This window comes from Carassius gibelio, chromosome B22 (assembly GCF_023724105.1).
Source record: "Carassius gibelio isolate Cgi1373 ecotype wild population from Czech Republic chromosome B22, carGib1.2-hapl.c, whole genome shotgun sequence".
Lineage (NCBI taxonomy): Eukaryota > Metazoa > Chordata > Actinopteri > Cypriniformes > Cyprinidae > Carassius > Carassius gibelio.
Genome location: NC_068417.1, coordinates 23,207,500 through 23,233,990, shown reverse-complemented (window position 1 = coordinate 23,233,990; position 26,491 = coordinate 23,207,500). Strand labels below are relative to the sequence as shown.

The 26,491-nt window shown below is 39.4% G+C and overlaps 1 protein-coding gene across 17 annotated transcripts in view; it reads left to right on the top strand.

The window, feature by feature from the left end:
• Positions 1-26,491, top strand: part of LOC127987428 (hatching enzyme 1.2-like) — a 48,302-nt gene that overhangs the window by 7,412 nt on the left and 14,399 nt on the right. For 2 of the 17 annotated variants that reach the window (XR_008161202.1, XR_008161203.1), the window contains exons 1-5: positions 528-654; positions 735-813; positions 936-1,076; positions 1,160-1,277; positions 2,382-2,842. Coding sequence is in view for 11 of the 17 variants with exons in the window: in XM_052589747.1 (XP_052445707.1) it covers positions 586-654; positions 735-813; positions 936-1,076; positions 1,160-1,277; positions 2,382-2,772 (798 nt within the window). In the remaining 6 variants the exon portion in view is untranslated. Of the gene's footprint in view, positions 1-527; positions 655-734; positions 814-935; positions 1,077-1,159; positions 1,278-2,381; positions 2,990-9,708; positions 9,849-9,943; positions 10,023-10,144; positions 10,286-10,368; positions 10,487-10,584; positions 11,123-19,913; positions 20,037-20,116; positions 20,196-20,317; positions 20,459-20,541; positions 20,660-20,754; positions 21,292-25,755; positions 25,840-25,925; positions 26,005-26,129; positions 26,271-26,353; positions 26,472-26,491 lie in introns of those variants that run through there. The other 15 variants (XR_008161201.1, XR_008161204.1, XR_008161206.1 and 12 more) reach the window with 15 other exon arrangements.

The window sequence follows — 26,491 nt, the reverse complement described above, 5'->3', positions numbered from 1 at the left end:
AAATTGCTGCAAAAAAATAGTTTAAATATTATTTAGTAGTAGCTTATCAGTGGTAACTCAGTTTATGTACATATGGTAGAAATGTACAGAAAAATCAATTAAAGACGTAATCAAGCAGACGATGAACACTATTAACAGCAATTATTGTACGATGCAATCAAACTTTAAGTAAAATTTGGTAGTTCTGTATGTTGTTTCAGGATTGGCATCATCTGAAGCCCTCTGAGGGGTTGGTTTTTATGTATTTTTTATAGTTATGTAACCACCACTAGTAAACTGTAAGTATATTACAAATGAATCCTCTCCCTGTACACCACTGTTTTTGGCACTTGGTAAAGTCAATTTTAGTGGATTACTTAAACTAACCAGGGTATTTGATGTTACTTTTAAAGGTTTTGGACCAACAGGTGAGGTCTGAGTTTCCTCCCTGAAGGTACACATTTTAGACTCTTGATGTTAAGACCCTACCCATAATCCTCCAGTAGACCTACCTACTCAGGTGAATATAAAGTCTTGACAGAATCGCTCACAGACACCAAAGCTCAGCACAAGAGCATCCTGAATATCTCTACACACTGAGACGACATGGACACAAGAGCCTCCCTCTCCATCCTGCTGCTGCTGTTTGGCGTCTCACAGGCGTCTTCTCTCATGGTAAGATCAGGTCTAGACTTTCCCTTAAATTATGACTGTTCCTAAAAAAGTAATTTTATCATCCCTGTTTCTGCCTCCAGGAGGAAAGGTTTGAAGGAGTGTTTGTGTCAGAGCCTGAACCTCTGGACATCACTACAAGGATTTTGGAGTCCAACAATGGTCAGGCACCTTGTAGATTTCTTATAAATTCATCAATGTGTTTCAGAAAATATGGGTAAAGTGCAGTCAAGATGTAAAGATATGTTTTACTATTTCATAAATATGTTTCTCTTTAAATACAGGATCTTCTGAAGTATTGATTGAAGGAGATCTGGTGTTTCCCAAAACCAGAAATGCTCTCTACTGCTTTAACAACAACTGTTTCTGGAAGAAAAACTCTAACAACATAGTGGAGGTCCCTTACGTCGTGAGCAGTGAATTCTGTGAGTGAATCTCCTTCATTCATTGAACATATCTATGATTCATGTAGATCTCATTTGAAATCTGTTGTCCTTTTTGTTTGCAGCCAGTTATGAGAGATCAGTGATTGCGAACGCCATGTCCACCTTTCACTCCAAAACCTGCATCCGCTTTGTGGCCAGATCAACTCAGGCCGACTACATCAGTATTGAGAACAAAGATGGGTGAGAACAATCATACAGCATTCCCAGCTTGAACTTTTTCATGTTCTGGGATTGTTTTCAGCGGCAAGTTTTATTTTAGTACCCAGAATGTTCTTTTAAAAGTTAGGATTAACATTCTCTAAAAACATAAAAAAAAATTCTATTGATATTATTGTTAGAGCATTATCCTCTAACATTCTAATAAAGCTTCTCATCACACTAGATGGGGCTCAGAAGTCAAATGTTGGTTGAAAGTGAAAACCCAACCTTTGTTTGATGTCAAACTCCAGCGTAAATAACTCCAAAAACAGTATTACCAATTTAACTTCTTATAAACAAGATTTACTTTATTTCTGTCATAAATGTAAAAAAGTTATTACAGAGATTAACAAAGGTGTTGACGGCTTATTGAAAATAATAGTTTATTTTGACGTCACCATTATGGTGATCAGTACTTAGGCAGAATGACTCTTTTCAACGTTACTTTTTGTTTAACTGCTGTAACTATATTTGTTACGGTGAAAACAGTGAGCATTAAAAAAAATCATCAGGTGACATGGGCTGATGTTAAAAATGTCATTGTGTAATGATCTGATCAACTGGTTTTATCTGGAGACTAGTCTATGCTATTACTTTACTATTAGTTACTATTAGTATTTTACTATTGCATTCTGGGTGCTATGGATGAGTTTTGTATGACGTACCAAAAATACATTGCTGCATGAAGCATGTCACCATCGTTGAGAGTCATAAACTGAATCTTGATGTTTGTGTGACAAAGAAAAGGTTTTTTTTTTGAATTCTTGAAATTATATGATTTATATTCATCTGGGTCTCAGGCTGTTGACCCATTGAGTCGCTGTAATAAATAACACGCAACACAATACATTAGGTTTGGTGAAACCATCTAACCAGACTACATATGCTGTGATGTTTTATTCATCAGCAAGCAACCAGCATCATGCAAATGTCCTCTTGCTGTTTTGCCATAATAAAGATTACAGCAGCTAAAGAACAACACTGAACATTTTTAGAATAAAATCATTCTAGCTGAGTTAACAAGAAACATCAGTCCTTATTTATATAAATAAATAATTAATCTCTTTACTTCTTCTCTCCTCTCAGGTGCTACTCTTCTCTTGGCAGAACTGGTGGTCAGCAGGTGGTCTCCTTCAACAGACAAGGCTGTGTGTATAACGGCATCGTTCAGCATGAGCTTAATCATGCCCTGGGCTTTTACCACGAGCAAACCAGGAGCGATCGTGACCAGTACGTCAAGATCAACTGGCAGAACATCTCTCCTGATATGGCCTACAACTTCCAGAAACAAAACACCAACAACCAAAACACTCCATACGACTACACTTCCATCATGCACTATGAAAGAACAGCCTTCTCCATCCAGCCCGGGCTGGAAACCATCACACCCATTCCTGATAGAACAGTGCAAATTGGACAGAGGCAGGGAATGTCCAACATCGACATCCTGAGGATCAACAAGCTGTATGGATGTTGAAGATGACACGTTTCACACAACCAATGCACAATATCAGGATAGTTAATATGTAGATGAAAATTGGTGTAAGGTTATGTTTTTTGATGGTGTTAAATTACTGAAATGTGTGTTGGGAAAAATAAAGCTAAACTGCAAGACAAACTCATATTTTATTTATAATTCAATGTCAAGTTTGAGAAAATGCTTGACTATTATATATTATAAAGGAGGGTCAATCACTGCTTAGTACCTGGAGTATAAGAGCACTCAACTCTCCATTTCATTTTCGCAGTTGATTTTCCCTATTCCCAGTCAGGGAATCTGTCCCTTAAAAACTTCATCACGATATTAAAAAAAATACTGACATACAGTTTAAAATTAACCTTCTGTGGATGATTGCGTAAACGACATTCCTTTCATGATGCATGCTATATCGTTTATAATGTGCGATAAATATCACAGTAAACGTTTGTGGTTTTTTGATAGTCCTACTATGTAAAAGTGTTAATATTTTCACAGTGGAAAATTAAACACTGTCAGGGCTTTTAAAATCATATCTGCTATTTGTCACCCATAAGCTGTTGCATCAACGCTACTAGCGTCTCAATCACCAAATTATATTTTAAGATAGTTTTGCTAATGGAGAGGTACAGTTAGGTCCAAATATATATTTTGACACAGGAACAATTTTTATTTTCTTAGCTGTTGACCAAAACATATTCAAGTTACAGTAACATAATGAATACCCGTCCTTCCCCAACAGTCTCTTCCATCTCCTATCATCAGGACGACTGTGATACAGCATCAGAGCCTGCTCCGCCAGACTCTTCAACAGTTTCTTCCCCCAGGCTTTAAGAGACCTGAACTTAAATCAGCCCACAATCATCTTAAACCCCATTCAAAACCCTTCCTCCCCATTATAAGCATTAGCATATTACTGTGCACCTTCTGGTTTCGTCTTCTTTTGTTTCAGATCACTTTCATGACCTCTATCACTATCATAACCTCATAATAAAGCTACAGTATAGAAGTCTGACAGCCACATCTACACAATAACCACTGTTTGCTTTTAAAGACATTACTTAGTGTCTTAATTGTCTATGTATTTCTAAACTGATAGTTCCATGGGTTTACTGTTAAAGCACTTGTATGATCAATTAAATTTGGAGCAAGAACCCCCATAAGGAACCATACCGCCAAAGATAAATTGTGTTCAATAAACTCAAGTAACTTGCCAAAGTGGTCCTGCCTGAACGATTGTTATAGCTGCTTTACCGAGCCATTCCGTGTTTCTGTTTTGTTTCTAGTATTGTTCTGCATTTATTACTAACCCAATGATAGCTGCTTTATGGAGCCTAGTTTCTAGTTCTAGTTTAGTCTAGCCATTTCTTGTTGCCTTGTTTGCAGTTTCCTTATTTCTGCCTGAGTATCTTGGATTAACCCTTGTCTCGGGGCTCAGAATCTTTTTGTACCTCGTCTGGACTATTGCTCATGTTTCTGGATTACCCCTCTTGTCAAGCCTTCTGAATTCTGCTCACCGACCGATGACCTACGCCAGCCCTTGAAATACTCTTTGTCTTGTTTTATACATATCTGTTTGCTGATGCTCAACCCTGCCTGTGTATGACCATGTCTATGAATAAAAATTTGCAAATGGATCTGTACGTCTCACCTTTCGTTCACCCTGTTACAGAAAAAGGCCTCGATGTCTACGGAGGACAACAGTAGTGGATGATCGGAAGATCCTCTCTGCGGTAAAGAAAAAACATTTCACAACATCTAGCCAAGAGAAGAACCCTCTCCAGGAGGTAGACGTGTCACTGTCAAAGTATACAATCAAAAGAAGACTTCACGAGAGCAAACACAGAGGGTACACCACAAAGTGCAAACAAGGACAGATTAGATTTTGTATGAAAAAAAAAAAAACACCCGGAGTGCTTTGGCAGTGTGAATAAACTCAATCGTGCAATGTCAGAACAGTTTCGAGAACATTTTTTCAGAGATTAAGGACAATTTATCAATGTAGTTTATATCATAATAGGCAGATTAAAAACATTTTTTTGTTGTTGCATAATGAAAATATTATATTATCTGGACTACAATGCAAATATAACATCTGGAGTACAAAGCAAAATACACAACTTCTGTAAAATAAAATTCTAAAATCAATTCAATTCAAGTTTATGTGTATAGTGATTTTTACGTTACAAATTGCTGCAAAGAAACTTTACAGAAAAATAGTTTCTACATTATTTAGTGGTAGCTTATCAATGGTGACTCAGTTTATTTACATATGGTAGAAATGTACAGAAAAATAAATTAAAGACGTAATCAAACAGACGATGAACTCTATTAACAACAATTATTGTATAATGCAATCAAACTTTTAACAAATTTGGTAGGTCTGTATGTTGTTTCAGGGTTGGCATTATCTGAGGTCCTCTGAGGGGTTGGTATCATCTAAAGCTTGTGTAAATCCTAGCTGTACATCCTTCTCAACATTGCTGGCCCAGATGCCATCGAACGAGAGCGTTCTTTCGCCTACGCTGCTGAAGTGTGCACGCCGGGAGATGGCGGAAGGATCATTACACCTGCTGAATCTCGAGAGTACCCCGAATGTTTGAAAAAAAAAATTCATGAAATATTATCATCACAAAGTAATGATGCCAGCGTCGATGCAGTTAGGAAAGTTTCAAATAGAACGCAGTATGTAAAGTCCCAGCCCCCCTTGACAGACTATCACAAGGTGCAATAATTGTGGAGGCAGCCACGCAGCTAAGCGGGAAAAGTGTCCAGCATTCGGACAACAGTGTCACAGCTGCCAAAAGTTTAACCACTTTAAAAGTTGCTGCAAGTCTAAGCCGTGCAGCCAAAATAGGCAACATCCTAGACAGAAAACTGGCAGACAGACGGTTAATGAGATAGAAATAGAGGAACAAACACGTGAAGATGAAACGTTTTATGTGGATGGCGTTGAAGTTGACAGTCACGTTGATTGTGTGATTTTAAAAGCCATTGAAAAGGATGAAGGATTTGTCACAATGCATATAAACGGCAAGCCCACTGACATAAAAGTAGACACAGGAGCAAAATGCAATGTGATGTCACTTGACACTTTCAGGGGACTTAACAGCGGCCAATTACTTGTAAAGCAGAAGAACGCGGCTAGCCTTGTTGCCTATGGAGGCATCAGAATAGAGACCAGTGGCATCGCCACTCTTCGGTGCTGTTTAAATAGCAGAACCACTCATTGCCGTTTTTCATTGTGGACAGAGCAGTGCAACCACTGCTAGGATTTCGTGCATGTATGGACATGGGGGTTGTTAAAATGAGTTCAAACATACATCAGATCAGCGTGGAGAGCAGCACGGACTTCAGCTCACAGACATTTACACAGTACAAAGACCTGTTCATTGACGAGTTGGGAGAACTTCCGGTCACATACTCCATGATTTTGGATACCAGCATACAGCCTGTCATTCGCCCAGCTCCCCATATCCCCGTTGCAATGCAAGAAAGAGTTAAAGCTGAACTTGAACGTATTCAAAGCATAGGTGTCATAACACCAGTCACGCAACCAACCGACTGGGTATCGTCCATGGTGGCAGCAAATAAGAAGGATAAGCGGGAAATCAGACTCTGCATCAACCCCAAAGACCTCAACACCGCATTGAAAAGACCCCATCGCCCTATGCGAAGCGTTGAAGAGGTGGCAGCACAAATGTCCGAGGCAACAGTGTTTTCTGTCCTGGCATACATCTTGACAATAAATCGTCACTGCTGACCACATTCAGCACTCCGTTTGGACGCTACAGATTTCTAAGGATGCCCTCCGGCATAAATTCCGCAGGTGAAGTATTTCAGCGCTCCATGGAACAACTGTTTGCAGGTTACCCCTGCTACGATGACATCATCATAGGAGGCAGCGGAGTGGCCGAACATGACGCCAACTTGAGAAAGGTGCTCAAAAGGGCACGGGAAGTCAATCTTAGGTTAAACCCGAACAAGTGTAAATTTCGCCTGGACCAGGTAGCGTACGTAGGCCACATCTTCACAAGCGTAGGCCTAAAAGCAGACCCGTCTAAAACTGCAGTGATCAATGACATGCCAGTGCCCACGGATGTGACCGCACTACAACGCTTCCTGGGCATGGTCAATTACCTTAGCAAGTACATCCCAAATCTCAGCGACATCGCAGGGCCCCTTAGGAAACTCACCTGCAAAGAGACAGAGTGGTGCTGGTTTCAACAGCATCAAGAGGCTTTTGAGTGCCTTAAATCATGCCTTTCCAGCCCACCAGTACTGGCATACTACAATGTCAAGGACCCAGTTACACTGACTTGCGACGCGTCATGTTATGGACTAGGAACAGCATGCTTACAGAACGGTAGACCAGTAGCCTTCGCATCGTGTGCTCTCACGGCCACGGAGATACGATATGCTCAAATAGAAAAGGAGGTTCTGGCTGTGGTGTTTACCTGCACAAAATTCAAAGACTATGTCTACGGAAAGCCCACAATGGTAGAAACTGACCACCAGCCTTTAGTCACCATCATGAAAAAGCCCATCCATGCCGCTCCTGCCCGTCTCCAGAGAATGCTGCTTCGGCTGCAAAGTTACGACATTAGCCTGGTCTACAAAGAGGGCAAGTACATGTACTTGGCAGACACCGTCTCAAGAGCTCCCAGCTCACAAGCACCACACAGCCCTGTTGAAAACGGTGACTACGAAGTCATGAGCATGAGCTACATCTCCTCATCACGCCTGGAGGAACCCCCTAGACACACAGCAGAGGATGAGGTGCTACAAACGCTCACCACTGTCAATCGACGTGGATGGCCCACCAGAGAAAGCCAGCTCCAGTCTGCCATTAGACAATTTTCGCCATTAGACCTCCTTCGAGACTTGACCTCATCATCCGTTATATACAAATTAAAAAGACACTTTTCGGTACATGGTACGCCTCACATACTCCTCACTGACAATGCTATACAATACACCAGCCAGCACTTTAAGGATTTTGCTGAGCAATGGGATTTTGCTCATACCACAAGCAGCCCAGAGTTTCCCCAGTCAAACGGACTCACGGAAAGAGCAGTCCGGAGTGCCAAGCAACTCATGGAGAAATCACACAGGCATGGGTCCGATGTGTTCCTCAATATTCTGAACCTCCAAAACATTCCACGGGACCCAACATTAGGCTCTCCTGCTGAGCGCCTTATGTCTCGCCAAACTTGCGCAGCCATTCTGGTGAGCACTAAACAGCTGGAGCCTACCCCGAGGAATGTCAAACAAGTCACCACTCAACTCCTCAAAAAAAGACTCACACTGAAGCGCTGCTATGACAAGTCGAGTAACCCACTACAGCCGCTGGCAGAGGGACAAGTGGTCCGCATGCAGACAGTGAAAGGCTCCGACAAACTTGGAACAGTAAAGGAGATGAGTAAGGAACCACGGTCTTACATAGTTCATGCAGATGGGAAGGCTTACAGGAGAAATTGCCGTCACATACTTCCTTTGGCTGAGCAGCCATTACCGCAGGTCCTTAATAACCCAGACTCTCAGGACACCAGCTCCCCTATGGTGGAAAGTTTTTCTTCACCACAAATGCCGACAACAAACACTGCGCCAATGCAATACCCATCCTCCCCCAAGCCCAAGTCCACAGTGCAATCACCCATTAAGAACCACGACACACCATACACCACACGTACAGGTCGCATCTGCAGACCAAATCCCAAACACATGTGAAAAAAAAAACTTATTTGTGTAATTCCACCCCAGCTATCCAGCATTTCCAGTATTGTGACATTTTGAAGGACTTTAAACACTCTTTGTGATCAGTAGGTTACGAAGAGGCCCAACTGTTAAAGTGCAATGTGAGGTATTCATCTAGCCTAATTTGTTTTATTCATGTTGCAAAGTTATGTTTACCAGTGTTGCCTTGTTTGATAGGGCTAAATACTAAAAGGAATGGATGTAGATCGTTTGGTTAAATTATTATGCAGTTTGTTTATTGTGAGCCACCGTACTGTGTCGTGGCATCCAATCAGAATGACCGGTGGCGTGGGGGATTGGTTCTCTGATCTATAGCGGCTGGCAGTTAACAGAAATGTGAGATTAAACGCAGTTATCTACATTCAGTGTGATCATTGACTCAAGAAAACATATTTAAACTTTCTACACTATCTACCTCGGGATATCAATCCCGTGGCAGAAATACAGAGATATTTAGCATAGCTGCTATTCCAACAAAGTAAAATTCATTTGTTTAACCCAAGCTGAAGAATAATGATGTGTATTTGATAAGATATAACTGCAGTCCAATATTATGTGATGCATTATTTCTATTGCCAAAATCTTTTACTGTTTTGAAAATGTTTAACTGCTACTCCTCTTTGACTGCTAACTGCATATTGGAATGAGCACCATGCAGTAGCCTTGTCACAAGTAGTTAAGATACACACTTTTGGCTGTTGTATTTCGAAGTAGCAAGGTGGTTTCATTGCTACATTTGAAATTCTTGTTGTTTTTAAGAAATGCATTTTACCAATTAATATACAGAGGACACTGTGAAATAATATTATTAAGTCATTTATCCTCAAAATATTTTAGAATTATACATAGTTGTGTCTGTTTTTATCTGTTGGTTATTTAGAATCAGAAGCGTTCATCTAAACTAAGGTATTTTTTTTGTTATGTAACCACCACTAGTAAACTGTAAGTATATTACCAATGAATCCTCTCCCTGTAGAAACATTGTTTTTGGCACTTAGTAAAGTCCATGTCAGTGGATTACTTAAACTAACCAGGGTATTTGATCTTATTTTGCAAATTTTGGGACTAACAGGTGAGGTCTGAGTTTCCTCCCTGAAGGTACACATTTTAGACTCTTGATGTTAAGACCCTACCCATAATCCTCCAGTAGACCTACCTACTCAGATGAATATAAAGTCAAGACAGAATCGCTCACAGACATCAAAGCTCAGCACACAAGCATCCTGAACATCTCTATACACTGAGACGACATGGACACAAGAGCCTCCCTTTCCATCCTGCTGCTGCTGTTTGGCGTCTCACAGGCGTCTTCTCTCATGGTAAGATCAGGTCTAGACTTTCCCTTAAATTATGTGTTCCTAAAAAACATCTGTTCCTAAAAAAGTAATTTTATCATCCCTGTTTCTGCCTCCAGGAGGAAAGGTTTGAAGGAGTGTTTGTGTCAGAGCCTGAACCTCTGGACATCACTACAAGGATTTTGGAGTCCAACAATGGTCAGGCACCTTGTAGATTTCTTATAAATGCATCAATGTTTTTCAGAGAATAGGGGTAAACTGCCGTCGAGATGTATAGATATGTTTTACTTTTTCATCAGTGTGTTTCTCTTTAAATACAGGATCTTCTGAAGTCTTGATTGAAGGAGATTTGGTGTTTCCCAAAACCAGAAATGCTCTCTACTGCTTTAACAACAACTGTTTCTGGAAGAAAAACTCTAACAACATAGTGGAGGTCCCTTACGTCGTGAGCAGTGAATTCTGTGAGTGAATCTCCTTCATTCATTGAACATATCTATGATTCATGTAGATCTCATTTTAAATCTCTCGTCCTTTTTGTTTGCAGCTGGTTATGAAAGATCAGTGATTGCGAAAGCCATGTCCACATTTCACTCCAAAACCTGCATCCGCTTTGTGGCCAGATCAACTCAGGCCGACTACATCAGTATTGAGAACAAAGATGGGTGAGAACAATCATACAGCATTAACAAGAAACATTTATCAGTCCTTATTTATATAAATAAATAAATAATTAACCTCTTTACTTCTTCTATCCTCTCAGGTGCTACTCTTCTCTTGGCAGAACTGGTGGTCAGCAGGTGGTCTCCTTCAACAGACAAGGCTGTGTGTATAACGGCATCGTTCAGCATGAGCTTAATCATGCCCTGGGCTTTTACCACGAGCAAACCAGGAGCGATCGTGACCAGTACGTCAAGATCAACTGGGAGAACATCTCTCCTGATATGGCCTACAACTTCCAGAAACAAAACACCAACAACCAAAACACTCCATACGACTACACTTCCATCATGCATTATGAAAGAACAGCCTTCTCCATCCAGCCCGGGCTGGAAACCATCACACCCATTCCTGATAGAACAGTGCAAATTGGACAGAGGCAGGGAATGTCCAACATCGACATCCTGAGGATCAACAAGCTGTATGGATGTTGAAGATGACACGTTTCACACAACCAATGCACAATATCATGATAGTTAATATGTAGATGAAAATTGGTGTAAGGTTATGTTTTTGTCTTTTGATGGTGTTGAATTTCTGAAATGTGTGTTGGGAAAAATAAAGCTAAACTGCAAGACAAACTCTAACTTTCTTTATAATTCAATGTCAAGTTTAAGAAAATGCTTGATTGCAGCATTAAAGTGCTGTACTTTTTAGGAGAAATTAAGCTTTTAGCATAAGTTCTGTCAGAAATGCAACGTCATTCATTATAAAAGGAGGCTCAATCACTGCTTGATACCTGGAGTATATTAGCACTCAACTCTCCGTTTAATTTTTTATTTTTTTTTCCTACCATGTGAAAGTGTTAATATTTTCACAGTGGAAAATCTGAAACACTATCAGGGCTTTTAATATCATATCTGCTATCAGTCACTCATAAGCTTTGCGTTAGCACTCATTGCATGTCAATAACCAAATTTTATTGTTAGTTATTTTTACTAATAGAGGGCTACAATTAGGTCCAAATACATATTTGAAAGCAGGCAGAATATATATCTTTTTTAGCTGTTGACCAAAACATATTCAAGTTACAGTTACGAGGAAGTCGTTGCCTTGCAATCCAAACATTGTGGGTTCAAATCTACGGCCAGCAGGAATTGTAGGTGAATGTAGTTAATGTAAAGTGCTCTCTCCCCCCTCAATACCACGGCTGATGTGCCCTTTAGCAAGGCACCGAACCCACAACTGCTCCCCGGGTGCCATATCATAAATGGCTGCCCACTGCTCTGGGTGTGCATTCACAGTGTGTGTGTGTGCGTGTGTGTTTGTGTGTGTGTGAGTGTGTGTGTGTTCACTGCTGTGTGTGTGGACTTTGGATGGGTTAAGCGCAGAGCACAAATTCTGAGTATGGGTCACCATACTTGGCTGTATGTCACATCACTGTCACAGTTACAGTTATATAGTGAATACGGTCTTAAAGTTGGTGTCCCTCTCCCCTCTGTCCTGGACATTTTCCTTACACAATGCTCCAGCATTATTGGGAAAGAGCCCACCCATTCATCACACAGTCTCTTTCATCTCCTAATATCAGGAAGACTGTAACGGAGCATCAGAGCCTGCTCAACAGTTTTTTCCCCCAGGCTTTAAGAGCCCTGAACTCAAATCACCCATTCTTCCTGTGAAACTCCATACAAACCACCTCCCCCCTGAAACATGGACCATCTCACTTCCTACACTCCCCAATCACCCCCAATCTTACCAAATCAAAGGAATAACTGTCTGAAACTTTCTCTTTTTCGTGCAATTCGAAGTGTGCTACAAATGTGGTGTATTTTGCCGGTTCTCCCAAGGATCAAACTCAGTCAGGGATTTTTCTCTCAGAAGAAAAGACTTTATTTTAAGCAAAACAAAGTCGAGAGCTCGTTGCAAGGAGTTCTCCCGAAATGCTAGGTTGCATCTCATTATATACCCTATACAGGGGTTTCCAAATAGTCAAACTTTTCCTTATGCTTGCAATTTTGATCCCTCCCTAGGGAGGAGGGCCCCTACTTGTTTTTGTATAACGAAAGGCCGTTTCTGGCCATATGATTTTCCTCAGTTTTGTACATTCCAGGGTGTAGGCAACTTTCTCTCCATTACCTATAGGATTATAATGGAAAAACAACTAGCAACAAAAATGGCTTGATTCACATTGATTATTCTTGATTGATTAAAATCTTACTAATAAAAATCTTCCACATATTCTCCCCTTTGAGACTTAATAAGTCTCACATTTGATTATTCTTATCCAGAGTGCTACTCCATAATCCAGTCATATTAGTTACACTACCTAGTGACTAAATAAGTCACATTGTATTATCTCCAGTGACTAGATTATGAAATTCCACTCTGAGGGATTACTGGACCAAACATCTCTCTCCTAATTTGACATGGAGTGAGTAAAAGATCCAGTCTCCCTAACCCCTCTTTAATAGTAGACATTGTTAAAAGCATGAATGTGCAAATGGTTCAGCATTTGCCTGGTTATCACAGTTTTGTATAAAAGGCATAAAAATACATACACATACAAATACAAATCACATCACACATTGAATATCACAAGATTATAAGAGTTGATCTTCAGCTTAGATACCTTATGTATCAATTTCCCATTATTTTGATATTTTTGAATTTAATTTGCTTAACTGTGGCTTTGACTAGTGACCTCAATATAGGAAGTATACAGTAAAATAGTAAATCTCCTGTCATTAATGCAATTCCTAAAAACTTTCCCTATTTAGTTATAATCTATGCTCCCCATGCTCCTAACTGTAAATCAAACCAGTCTTACTTTTTATTATCTTTTCCAACATTTTCTTTATCTACCATTCTTAGCCTTTTCAATTTGATCAGTTCTTCATTAAATGCTCCCTTCTATAAATACAGCATTTTCCCCAAACATAACACATACTTTTCCTTCTTCAATTCACAAATCTTGAGCTTTTCTATTTTGCTCCTTTCATTCTATTTGTTGCATCAAATTGCTCTATTTTCCCTTCAAATCTTCCTACATCCATATTTCCCTTCTCATAACCTTCAAATTCTTCATCTACCATTACTTAAAATTCTCTTTCCACCTTTTCTTTTCTATTTGTTGGCTCATATCTGCACCCAAGTATTTTGATCTCAGTAGGAGTCCCATCACTCTCTCATTCCATCTTCACCAGGGAGACTCTTTGCGAGTCGTTGCAATGGTCTTTCCCTCGTTGGCAAGGGTGGGTCGTTACTAGCACGCCCTTCATCCCTCACTTCATGCTGTGTGGAGTTTTTGAAGCTGGTTGGGGTATTTTAAGGTTAGAGATGTGAACTCAGGTGTCACTCTGTAACCGTTTTTCTGATTCATGCAAGGCTCTCTTGAGATCATTTCTGCACCCTCACTGGTTCTCTTTGATGGGGCGAAGCATTCCTTGGTCTTACTGGAACTGCTGTCACCTGTAAATGGAAAACTTAAGAATTTTTTGTTAGTGTTATCAAGCATGCTAATTTGTTCATCTTGCCAGTCGTCCTTCTTGGTGTGACCTGTGGAAATGTAATGTGGGTTGAGGGCTGTCTTGGCCCCTTTTTGAGTTTTCACAATTCCTGTGCTGTCTTTACTATTTTTTAATTCCTTTCAATTTTATTCTCAACAATTTGCTTATTTAGTTATCTTTTTATTTTGTAAACTGAGTTCCACTATATCACTGGATAATTTATCTAGGTCTATCTTGCTCGGTAGCATAGGCCTTTTGACCTGGAAAACATTCAACCCACTGTATTTATTTTAACAGTCAGAAAGATAATATTTCATCCTTTTGACACAATCAGCTCCATCATGATATGCTGAAAAGGAAGTTAGATGTGGGGTGGACAGAGCAAGCTTGCTTTGCTCTGCCTTCCCATGTTATACGCTGCGCATGTGTGGCACTGTTTTTCTTTCTGCCACAACAAAGACCTAGGTACTGACCAGGAAACTTAACCAAATACATCCAAGGTCATTATTTTACTAGGCATAAGTTTGCCCTGTGGGCCCACATTCAAATTTGTATACAGCTGTTTGGGCAAATTGATTGAATTGCCTCAGTGTCTCGTCAGACACTCTCTTTCATGCCATACACCACCATCATTCATACTTTTTCACACACTTTCACTCCCCCCTTTTTTTTTTTTGCCAAAAACTTTTCTTTTCTTTCTTTCCTCCCTTTTTTCAACATCTCAGATTCATTTGTTTAGAATATTAGGCCTAGGCATTGGGCATTTGAGAGAGCCAATTATCATTTCTCAAATGTCATGTGTTTGTCTAATTTAAAGTTTAGTCAAATACTTTTTTGTTATTGCTCATGAGCGACTCTGAGAAGATGATTGGAGATCTCTGTAAATCTTGGATCCATGACCATCTACATTTCCATTTTGTTATCCCCAGTGATGACAGTATATGTGATTTCATGATTTTGGATCTCTGGAATAATTTTTTATTCAATATTATTTTATTCAGTTTTACCTTAGAAAATTACCTTTAAACAAAATGGAGTGACCAATATTTCTATTTTCTCAACCATATATATTTTTCCTATTGTTCATCAAGATACCCTTTTTTATTTATTTATTTATTCTCTTCTTTCCCAATGCGCTCAGCATTGTTGTCAAGTATTTAGTTGTGCATTTTCCCCTGGTTGTTTAATGAAACTGTCTTACTATGCCAAATCCAGCTCCATGTTTATCTGATTGGTGAGTTAAGTACTCACTTCTGTCTGTCAAAGTTATTATTTTTTCTTTAAGACATGAGGCTGGACTGGTACCTATTGAAAAGCAGATTGAGAGAGTTAGTTAAAACACAGAATTTAAGGAAGTGCTGTGAGACCAGTGAATAATCAAGATTAAAACATAGTAAATAAAATAATTAAATAAAATAATTTAAATTTGAAGCAGTCTCTATAGTGTTCATTGAATATGCAGCACCTGTGCACTTAAGGGATGGAAGTCCTTCTGATGACATCATCAGGCCTGGGCTGTTGTACTGGGTCATCAGTCTGTGATAGCACTCAAAGACCTGATGTTGTGGCGTTCGGTCTCCGTTGTTTCTCTGCTTCTTCTCAGTCTGGCTTCTGGTTGCTTTCTGCCAGAGTTTTGCATTTCATAATGTTCTTTTCACCCTCAGGAAAAGTCTCAAGTGAAAGATTCACCTTTTCCTGCTTTAATTCAGTCTTCTCCTTGCTGAAGTGTGTTCTTCTCTTTCAGGAGGGGAGGGGAACATCCATCAGCCCCTCCCTCTTCTTCTCTCTGCAGCTGTGTTTGCTGCTTTGCCATTCCTCGACAGACTCCAGTTCATTGCTTTCTTTTGTCAAGGCACTGTTCCAGAAATCATCTGAAAGTTTAACACTCAGAGACTGCATTAATCAAATGTACCTATGTAACTTCTGACCAAATTGTTTCTGAGCAGTCAGCTCTTTTTCTATTTTTCACTTTTCAACCTCTTCTTTCAGTGGTCCCTTAGTAAAAACAAAATCATCTGGTTGAAAACAGCAGTTCTCTTATTCTTTGTTAGTTAAGCAAGTTCTTCATTGCAGGAAAATAGCAAGCATTTTTCTTCTTTGCAAAATGCAGAAATCAGCTACCTTTATTGTCTAAGTATACTGCAATAAAATAAAATAAACCTTTTTTTTATAACAGCATGACATGCATATGGTAAAATAAGGACTTCAATCATCATTTTTCTTCTAAATTTGCATACATGATTCAGAATAATCTGGTATTTGTGAATTTAATGTTTCCTAACCAACATAAAATAATTCTTATTATTGTAAATAAAATAATTAAATTTAATTCTTTAAGCAACTAGTTCCCTTCCTATTGTAAAATGCCTATAGCTTTTGAATAAAAATGTCTATTAACTTGGTCACCCAATCTTGCTTTCATTCCACATTGCACAAGATATTTCTTTTATTTTTTACATTTACACAAGCCCAATCTCTGAAACTCTGTAATGGATTATTTTCATACTGTCCCAGGGATAACAAGATACAAATTTTAGATGTCTTCACATATTAAAAAAGTTTTAAGCACGTGCATCTTTTAAATTAATCTATTCAGACAAATTATTAAATAATAAATGCATATCTTATTAATTAATTTATTATTATTTCTATATTCCACCATTTCTGCCATCCCTATATTAGTCCATTTCTTGGAACATTTGTATTTATTTTTCTCTAAAACAACCTTCATACAGTTGACTTTATTGTTTTAGGGCTCCTGCATTCCTTTCTCAACACCAGCCACCCCCGTCTCTGTAACCTGATCACTCCCAAGTGATGGTCCAGGAGGGGAGAGCACCTCTTGCTCCACCCATGTAATACAACTTTACTGTGGAAACGTCCTCCTTTGTTCTCACTCCCACTACACTGGGCTCAGAAAATTTTCTCCCCTTTCACCCAGACATCCTAAATGCAAAAATCTATTATAGATCTTGGTTCAAACTTTATTGATGCTATTTTCCTAACCTCATTCACACTTTCTGCACTCTTTATTGAGCCAGAGTGCTTATTCTTGCATACTTTTTCCCTTCATTTAAGGGATAATCAGTCATTAATTGTCCTTTTATTATCAAGGCTCATCATACATTCATCCCTCTCAAGTGGATACTAGTTGCGTCCAACTCCACCCAGCCACCTTGAAGTGACGGTCCAAGGATGGTGCGCAACTTTTACCCCCCCAACACAGAATTTATTTGTTCACACATTCATTCGTCCGGACACAAATACATCCACACAACAAAACACAGCTCACCTAGAGCTCCTTAAGGGCCCACCTATTTCTGTCCTTCGAGAATTTCACTTATACATTCTCAAAGCGGTATCCGTGGGGCTTTTCCTCGCGATTCCTTAATCTGCTTATCCGTTTATCACTGTCCTACCTAGGCCCAGCTATCCGATAAACACAGACACACAGCATGCCATGTCTTTCTGCCTACACCATATTTGTCTTAAATCGATGTTGCCTTCCAAGGCCTTCCTATTAATAACCCAAATATGTGCATGCAGTTATTTCTTCTGGAGTAAAACCCCTTTTTCAATTTAGATATCCTATTATTTTTCTAAATTTGGAAGAGCAGATTTTAAGTGTCCTTACCACTCAGAACTGACCAGTCAACAACACACACTAATTATATAAGCAAAAATGCTTACCTTATTCTATGGTGGCCACCACTGTGTGTGTGTTGCTCATCAGTCAGCTCAAAAGCAGTCGTCCACTCTGCTCCTTTCCAGTCCCATCTGGGGTGCCAAATCTGTGGTGTATTTTGCCGGTTCTCCCAAGGATCAAACTCAGTCAGGGATTTTTCTCTCAGAAGAAAAGACCTACTTGTTTTTGTATAACGAAAGGCCGTTTCTGGCCATATGTTTTTCCTCAGTTTTGTACATTCCAGGGTGTAGGCAACTTTCTCTCCATTACCTATAGGATTATAATGGAAAAACAACTAGCAACAAAAATGGCTTGATTCACATTGATTATTCTTGATTGATTAAAATCTTACTAATAAAAATCTTCCACACAAACAGTTAGTGGGGCTGTACAAACCACCTGTAGTAACACTCTTCTCTATAAACAGTACACACTTTTCACACACACATTGCTGTGTCTACATAATTCCACAAAAGACTCAGTAATATGTGTATGTTTACATGCTTGCATTGTTCCCCAGCCAGCTGCTTGACTTCTGATGACTTTTTTGTTTGTTTATGTATAGGTAAACATTTATAGTATATTTATAGTCAAAATCTGTCAGTAAGTTAGTTGTGTATAGTTTTGTATTGTTTTACTTCATTGTTGTATGTCTGTATTTCTGTAGCACCATGATCCTGTGAGACACAACATTTTATTCCACTGTATGTCCCTACATGTAGCGGTATGACAACTTGAAGTTGAATTTGAAGTTCACAGTCTGAGCTTCAAGTTGTGGGTACTCTCATCAAAATTGGAGGAAAGTTTAAGGAATTGCAATATGTTTTTGATATGTACTTTAATATGTACCTCCCCTTTTTCAAGGACCCATAAGCAATTGGACAGTTGACTCAAAAGCTGTTTCATAGACAGACTTGGGCTATTCCTTCATTGTTTCGACATCAGTTAAGGAGCTAAATGTTCAGGAGTTGATTCTTAGTGTGCCTTTTGCTTTTGGAAGCTGTTGTTGTGTACCCCCATCATGTAGTGCATGCAGGTGAAACAGACAATTGTTAGGCTTCAAAACAAAACAAATCCATCAGAGAGATTGCAGGAACATTAGGAGTGGTTAAATCAACAGTTTGGTACATTTATGAGAAAAACAAAGAACACACTGGTGAGCTCAGCAGCATAAAAAGGCCTGGATGTCCACGGAGGAGGACAGTGGTGGATGATCAGAGGATCCTCTCCATGGTCAAGAAAAGACATTTTACAACATCCAGCCAAGAGAAGAACCGTCTCCAGGAGGTAGACATTTCACTGTCAAAGTATACAATCAAGAGAAGACCTCACGAGAGCAAACACAGAGGGTACACCACAAAGTGCAAACAAGGATAGATTAGATTTTGTCAAAAAAAATAAAACCCGGAGTGCTTTGGCAGTGTGAATAAACTCAATCGTGCAATGTCAGAACAGTTTCGAGAACATTTTTTTCAGAGATTAAGGACAATTTATCAATGTAGCTAATATCATAATAAGCACATTAAAAGCAAATTTTAACTTCTGTAAAATAAAATTTTAAAATCAAACTTTTATTAATTAAAAAATGTTTAACTGCTACTCCTATTTGACTGGTTAATGCACAGTTGAATGAGCACTATGCAGTATCCTTGTTGCAAGTAAAGATACACGCTATTAGCTTTTGATTTTCTAGGTAACAAGGTTTCATTGCTACATTTGAAATCCATGTTGTTTTTCAGTAACAAACCATTTTATTAATTAATAAGCAGAGAAACACTGTGAAATAATAATATTATAAAAAAATATTCCTCTGAATATTTTAGAATTATAGAGTAGTTGTATCTGATTTTATCTGTCGGTTATTTAGAATCAGAAGCATTCATCTAAACTTATTTTTTCTGCTGATTAGCTATGTCAGACGTATTATTTATGTATTTTTTATTATTAATTTATTTTTTTAGTCATGTACCAACCACTAGTAAACTGTAAGTATATTACCAATGAATCCTCCCCCTCTACACCACTGTTTCTGGCACTTAGTAAAGTCCATTTCAGTGGATTACTTAAACTAACCAGGGTATTTGATCTTATTTTGAAAAGTTTTGGACCAACAGGTGAGGTCTGAGTTTCCTCCCTGAAGGTACACATTTTAGACTCTTGATGTTAAGACCCTACCCATAATCCTCCAGTAGACCTACCTACTCGGGTGAATATAAAGTCTTGACAGAATCGCTCACAGACACCAAAGCTCAGCACAAGAGCATCCTGAACATCTCTACACACTGAGACGACATGGACACAAGAGCCTCCCTCTCCATTCTGCTGCTGCTGTTTGGCGTCTCACAGGCGTCTTCTCTCATGGTAAGATCAGGTCTAGACTTTCCCTTAAATTATAAATGTTCCTAAAAAAGTCATTTTATCATCTCTGTTTCTGCCTGCAGGAGGAAAGGTTTGAAGGAGTGTTTGTGTCAGAGCCTGAACCTCTGGACATCACTACAAGGATTTTGGAGTCCAACAATGGTCAGGCACCTTGTAGATTTCTTATGAATTCATCAATGTGTTTCAGAGAATAGGGGTAAACTGCAGTCAGGATATATAGATATGTTTTACTATTTCATCAGTATGTTTCTCTTTAAATACAGGATCTTCTGAACTCTTGATTGAAGGAGATCTGGTGTTTCCCAAAACCAGAAATGCTCTCTACTGCTTTAACAACAACTGTTTCTGGAAGAAAAACTCTAACAACATAGTGGAGGTCCCTTACGTCGTGAGCAGTGAATTCTGTGAGTGAATCTCCTTCATTCATTGAACATATCTACGATTCATGTAGATCTCATTTGAAATCTGTTGTCCTTTTTGTTTGCAGCCAGTTATGAGAGATCAGTGATTGTGAACGCCATGTCCACCTTTCACTCCAAAACCTGCATCCGCTTTGTGGCCAGATCAACTCAGGCCGACTACATCAGTATTGAGAACAAAGATGGGTGAGAACAATCATACAGCATTAACAAGAAACATTTATCAGTCCTTATTTATATAAATAAATAAATAATTAACCTCTTTACTTCTCTCCTCTCAGGTGCTACTCTTCTCTTGGCAGAACTGGTGGTCAGCAGGTGGTCTCCTTCAACAGGCAAGGCTGTGTGTATAATGGCATCGTTCAGCATGAGCTTAATCATGCCCTGGGTTTTTACCACGAGCAAACCAGGAGCGATCGTGACCAGTACGTCAAGATCAACTGGCAGAACATCTCTCCTGATATGGCCTACAACTTCCAGAAACAAAACACCAACAACCAAAACACTCCATACGACTACACTTCCATCATGCATTATGAAAGAACAGCCTTCGCCATCCAGCCCGGGCTGGAAACCATCACACCTATTCCTGATAGAACAGTGCAAATTGGACAGAGGCAGGGAATGTCCAACATCGACATCCTGAGGATCAACAAGCTGTATGGATGTTGAAGATGACACATTTCACACAACCAATGCACAATATCAGGATAGTTAATATGTAGATGAAAATTGGTAAAAGGTAGATTTTTGTCTTTTGATAGTGTTGAATTTCTGAAATGTGTGTTGGGAAAAATAAAGCTAAACTGCAAGACAAACTCTTTTTTTTCTTTTTAATTCAATGTCAAGTTTTAGAAAATGCTTGACTGCAGCATTAAAGTGCTGTATTTTTTTTATTTATTTATTTATTTTTTTGTAGAAATTAAGCTTTTAGCATAAGTTCTCTCAGAAATGCAATGTCATTCATTATAAAAGGAGGCCCAATCACTGCTTGATACCTGGAGTATATTAGCACTCAACTCTCCATTTAATTTTCCCAGTTAATGATGCTGATGTTAGGAATGAATATCACCGTAAAGGTTTGTGGGTTTTTTTCCCTACTATGTGAAAGTGTTAATATTTTCACAGTGGAAAATCTGAAACACTATCAGGGCTTTTAATATCATATCTGCTATCAGTCACTCATAAGATTTTGTGTCAGCACTCCTTGCATGTCAATCACCAAATTTTATTATTAGTTTTACTAATAGAGGGCTACAGTTAGGTCCAAATACATATTTGAAAGCAGGCACAATTTATATCTTTTTTAGCTGTTGACCAAAACATATTCAAGTTACAGTTACGAGGAAATTGTGGCCTTGCAATCCAAATATTGCGGGTTCAAGTCTCGGGCCAGCAGGAATTGTAGGTGAATGTAGTTCAATCAGGCCCACTTCCGTCAAGTATATTTATGAAAATTATAATTGCATACAGTTAGTGTTGGCGGTATGGTTATGTTCTGGGCAACACTCCACACGCCTGTCCATGCAGCCATGCTTGGACAGAGTGGGGAGAGCAGCAAACAAACCCCGCTGGGGTACAGAACAGAACCATTATAAGCATATATGATTACAATTCACAATTATGTCAGTTTTAAACAAAATGTGAGAGACTGCTTCCAATGAAGAGATTGTAAAGAAAAAACTAAGTTAGATCGGATTACTGGTTCAGTTGGTGGAGTTGGGGTTGGAGGAGGGAGTTAATTGCAAGCAGCAATGCGATGGAAGAGACACTGAAGAATGGGAATTTAAATAGACCGCAGGTGATGGGTGTTAAGACTGGATTGGTACCCGTCAGGAAAAGCTGGCTTTCAGCTGATTCAAAGGGGGAAGCATACGCCCCTAGCAGCAGCATCTGATATGATGGCAGTATTATCCAATTTTATGTATCTACAGTACCATGCTGTAAAAATCACAAAGGGGGAAGCATTACCCCAAGTTAAGCAACTGAGGATGTGCAACAAGCATGTTTCTTAAAATGCTTAAATCTCATGCCAATCCCGAGTACCCACAGAGCAGTACCGAATCCCGATCTCCAAAAGTCTCCAGCCTTGTTATATCTGCAAGACAAAAATACAGCTTCCGATTCTCTCTGGAAAACCAAGCTCCTGTAGGCATGCTGTGGGCGGAGCTATAATACTGATGTTTTGTGTTGTTTTCACGAACATATATTCACTTATGTGCTGATTTCCGACAAAAGACAGAAATCTGATGCAGTTGTACTTACCTGAATGGGGTCTTTACCATGTTTTAATAGCAAACGATGTGCAAGTCCAGCATCAACCTGGTCTTGTTGTGACGAGAACACAAACACACTTGCTACACTCCATCGCTTCCCCGGAAAAGCAAACTGCATCCACGTTTCATGTAATGCTAGGTTCTTTGAGAAGCTGAACATGGTAAACTTTCCCTCACATCCAAAACACACTTATTTGGAGACATTATCGAACAAATCCTATGCAGCACTGTCAATGAATTCCTGATGAATTGTGTTTATGGCGAGGTCTCACTCTCCTCTGGTTGACATGTGCGCAGTCGTGCTTTCCCGAGAGAAATGCTCATAAGGAGTTCATCTCCATCATCATCTACGTCATTAGATCCATGATCGAAAAACTACCGAAACTTGTACAAGCCATAAGTAAGATTTTCGGCACAGAAAACTCCATTCATCCAAATTGGCCATGTTTAGCACGAAAATCCATCTCTTTAACATTGAACAACTCTGAATCCATGAAACACCATTGTAGCCCCCCTTTAAGCAAATGAGTGATAAATACGACCGCTTGCTGCGGCACGAGGAGCATGTAATATGCGTTAATGTTGTAGGTTACATAATGGAGGGTGGTAGTCCAGCAGGGGAAGCATACACCCTTCGGAAACTTAGGATGACATCCAGTCTGAATGAAAATGCTCCATAAACACCTCAGTCAGAATAAAATTGCCCAAACCGAAATGGTAATTTCAGAAAGCTGATGTAATAAGGGAGCTAAATGTACTGCTTTTCAGCTTAGAAACAATACTATGATAGTGAATAGCTCAATGAAAACACTTGACCAAATTTTCCTGTCATTTTATGAATTATACAGATTCATGAACCCATTTGTAAATGTTGTAAGCACTATCTGCGTTCATAAGCCGCCCCCTCATGATTCTTTGTTTAACGAAACCGGATGAGAAATCGTGTATTTTTCCATGTAAGTACAGAATTACTATTAGTATTTTTTATATTTCAGAATAAAATTCATTTTAGAGCTGCATTACAGAAGGTCTTAGGCTGCAGCTATTTCCCTTGCTGAATTGACATGCCTGTGTCTGCGTTTTCCAGTTTACTCTTCATGCAGTTAATGTGACATCAACCTTAGAAATAAACACCAGTGACATTGAGATTTCGCCGCTAATACAGCGAACCCCCGTTGAAACGCTTACACGAGAATGCTGGTCTTATTTAACCCTGTTCTCATAGCCTTATCGCCGTTTTCTTAGAGCGATTGCATGCTCTAGCTGCGTATTGCTCCAGGTGTATGAACACAGATGTTTAAATGCTGCAGCAAATATGCTTAATATTCGTTCCTGCAACCGATGCAAAAAGATGTTAACCACCAGGCAACATACACAGCGATATGGATTAAAAGAGCATTCACTTATCTTAGATGCAGATTTCAGATGTTCTGAAACAAACTGCAAAAGTTTGATTTGCAAGCAGCGATGCGATCAGTTAATTGCAAGTAGCAATGCGATGGAAGAGACACTGAAGAATGGGATTTTAAATAGACTGCAGGAGATGGGTGGCAAGACTGGATTGGTACACATCAAGAACAGCTGACTGTCAGCTGATGCAAGCGTGACTAACTTTGCCTGACTGAACTAACGCGATGCTCGATTTAATGTACAACGGTCTCTCCCCCCTCAGTACCACGACTGATGTGCCCTCGACCAAGGCACTGAACCCACAACTGCTCCCCGGGGGCCGTATCATAAATGGCTGCCCTCTGCTCCGGGTGTGTGTGTGTGTGTGTTCACTGCTGTGTGTGTGGACTTTGGATAGGTTAAGCGCAGAGAACAAATTCTGAGTATGGGTCACAGTTACAGATATATAGGGAATACGGTCTTAAAGTCGGTGCCCCTCTCCCCTCTATCCTGGACATTTTCCTTACACAATGCTCCAGCAGTATCATGAAGGAGCCCACCCATTCCTCCCACAGTCTCTTTCATCTCCTATTATCAGGAAGACTGTAAAGGAGCATCATGTTAAATGTTAAATGAGCTTAATGTCCTGGAGATGATTCTTAGTGTGCCATTTGCTTTTGGAAGCTGTTGTTGTGAACCCACATCATGTAGTGCATGCCGGTGAAACAGGCAATTGTTAGGCTTCAAAACAAATAAAAAAATCCATCAGAGAGATAATAGGAACATTAGGAGTGGTCAAATCAACAGTTTGGTACATTTCTGAAAAAAAAAAAAGAACACACTGTTGAGCTCAGCAGCATAAAAAGGCCTGGATCCCCATGGAGGAGGACAGTGGTGGATGATTAGAGGATCCTCTCCACGGTAAAGAAAAGACATTTCACAACATCCAGCCAAGAGAAAAGTTAGACGTGTAGGTAGACGTGTCACTGACAAAGTATACAATCAAGAGAAGACTTTACGAGAGCAAACACAGAGGGTACACCACAAAGTGCAAACAAGGCCAGATTAGATTTTGTCACAAAAAAAACCAGAGTGCTTTGGCAGTGTGAATAAACTCAATCGTGCAATGCCAGAACAGTTTCGAGAACATTTTTTCAGAGATTAAGGACAACTTATCCATGTCGCTAATATCATAATAGGCAATTTAAAAGCAATTTTTAACTTCTGTAAAATAAAATCAGAAGCATTCATCTAAACTTATTTTTCTGCTGATTAGCTATGTCAATTATTTTATTTATTTATTTTTTATTATTAATTTATTTTTTAGTCATGTACCAACCACTAGTAAACTGTAAGTAGTTATGTGTTTTTGGCACATAGTAAAGTCCATTTCAGTGGATTACTTAAACTAACCAGGGCATTTGATCTTATTTTGAAAAGTTTTGGACCAACAGGTGAGGTCTGAGTTTCCTCCCTGAAGGTACACATTTTAGACTCTTGATGTTAAGACCCTACCCATAATCCTCCAGTAGACCTACCTACTCAGGTGAATATAAAGTCTTGACAGAATCGCTCACAGACACCAAAGCTCAGCACAAGAGCATTCTGAATATCTCTACACACTGAGACGACATGGACACAAGAGCCTCCCTCTCCATTCTGCTGCTGCTGTTTGGCGTCTCGCAGGCGTCTTCTCTCATGGTAAGATCAGGTCTAGACTTTCCCTTAAATTATGTTTAGGAATGTTCCTAAAAAAGTCATTTTATCATCTCCATTTCTGCCTCCAGGAGGAAAGGTTTGAAGGAGTGTTTGTGTCAGAGCCTGAACCTCTGGACATCACTACAAGGATTTTGGAGTCCAATAATGGTCAGGCACCTTGTAGATTTCTTATAAATTCATCAATGTGTTTCAGAAAATAGGGGTAAACTGCAGGGGTCAAGATGTATAGATATGTTTTACTATTTCATAAATATTTTTCTCTTTAAATACAGGATCTTCTGAAGTCTTGATTGAAGGAGATCTGGTGTTTCCCAAAACCAGAAATGCTCTCTACTGCTTTAACAACAACTGTTTCTGGAAGAAAAACTCTAACAACATAGTGGAGGTCCCTTACGTCGTGAGCAGTGAATTCTGTGAGTGAATCTCCTTGATTCATTGAACATATCTATGATTCATGTAGATCTCATTTTAAATCTCTCGTCCTTTTTGTTTGCAGCCGGTTATGAGAGATCAGTGATTGCGAACGCCATGTCCACATTTCACTCCAAAACCTGCATCCGCTTTGTGGCCAGATCAACTCAGGCCGACTACATCAGTATTGAGAACAAAGATGGGTGAGAACAATCATACAGCA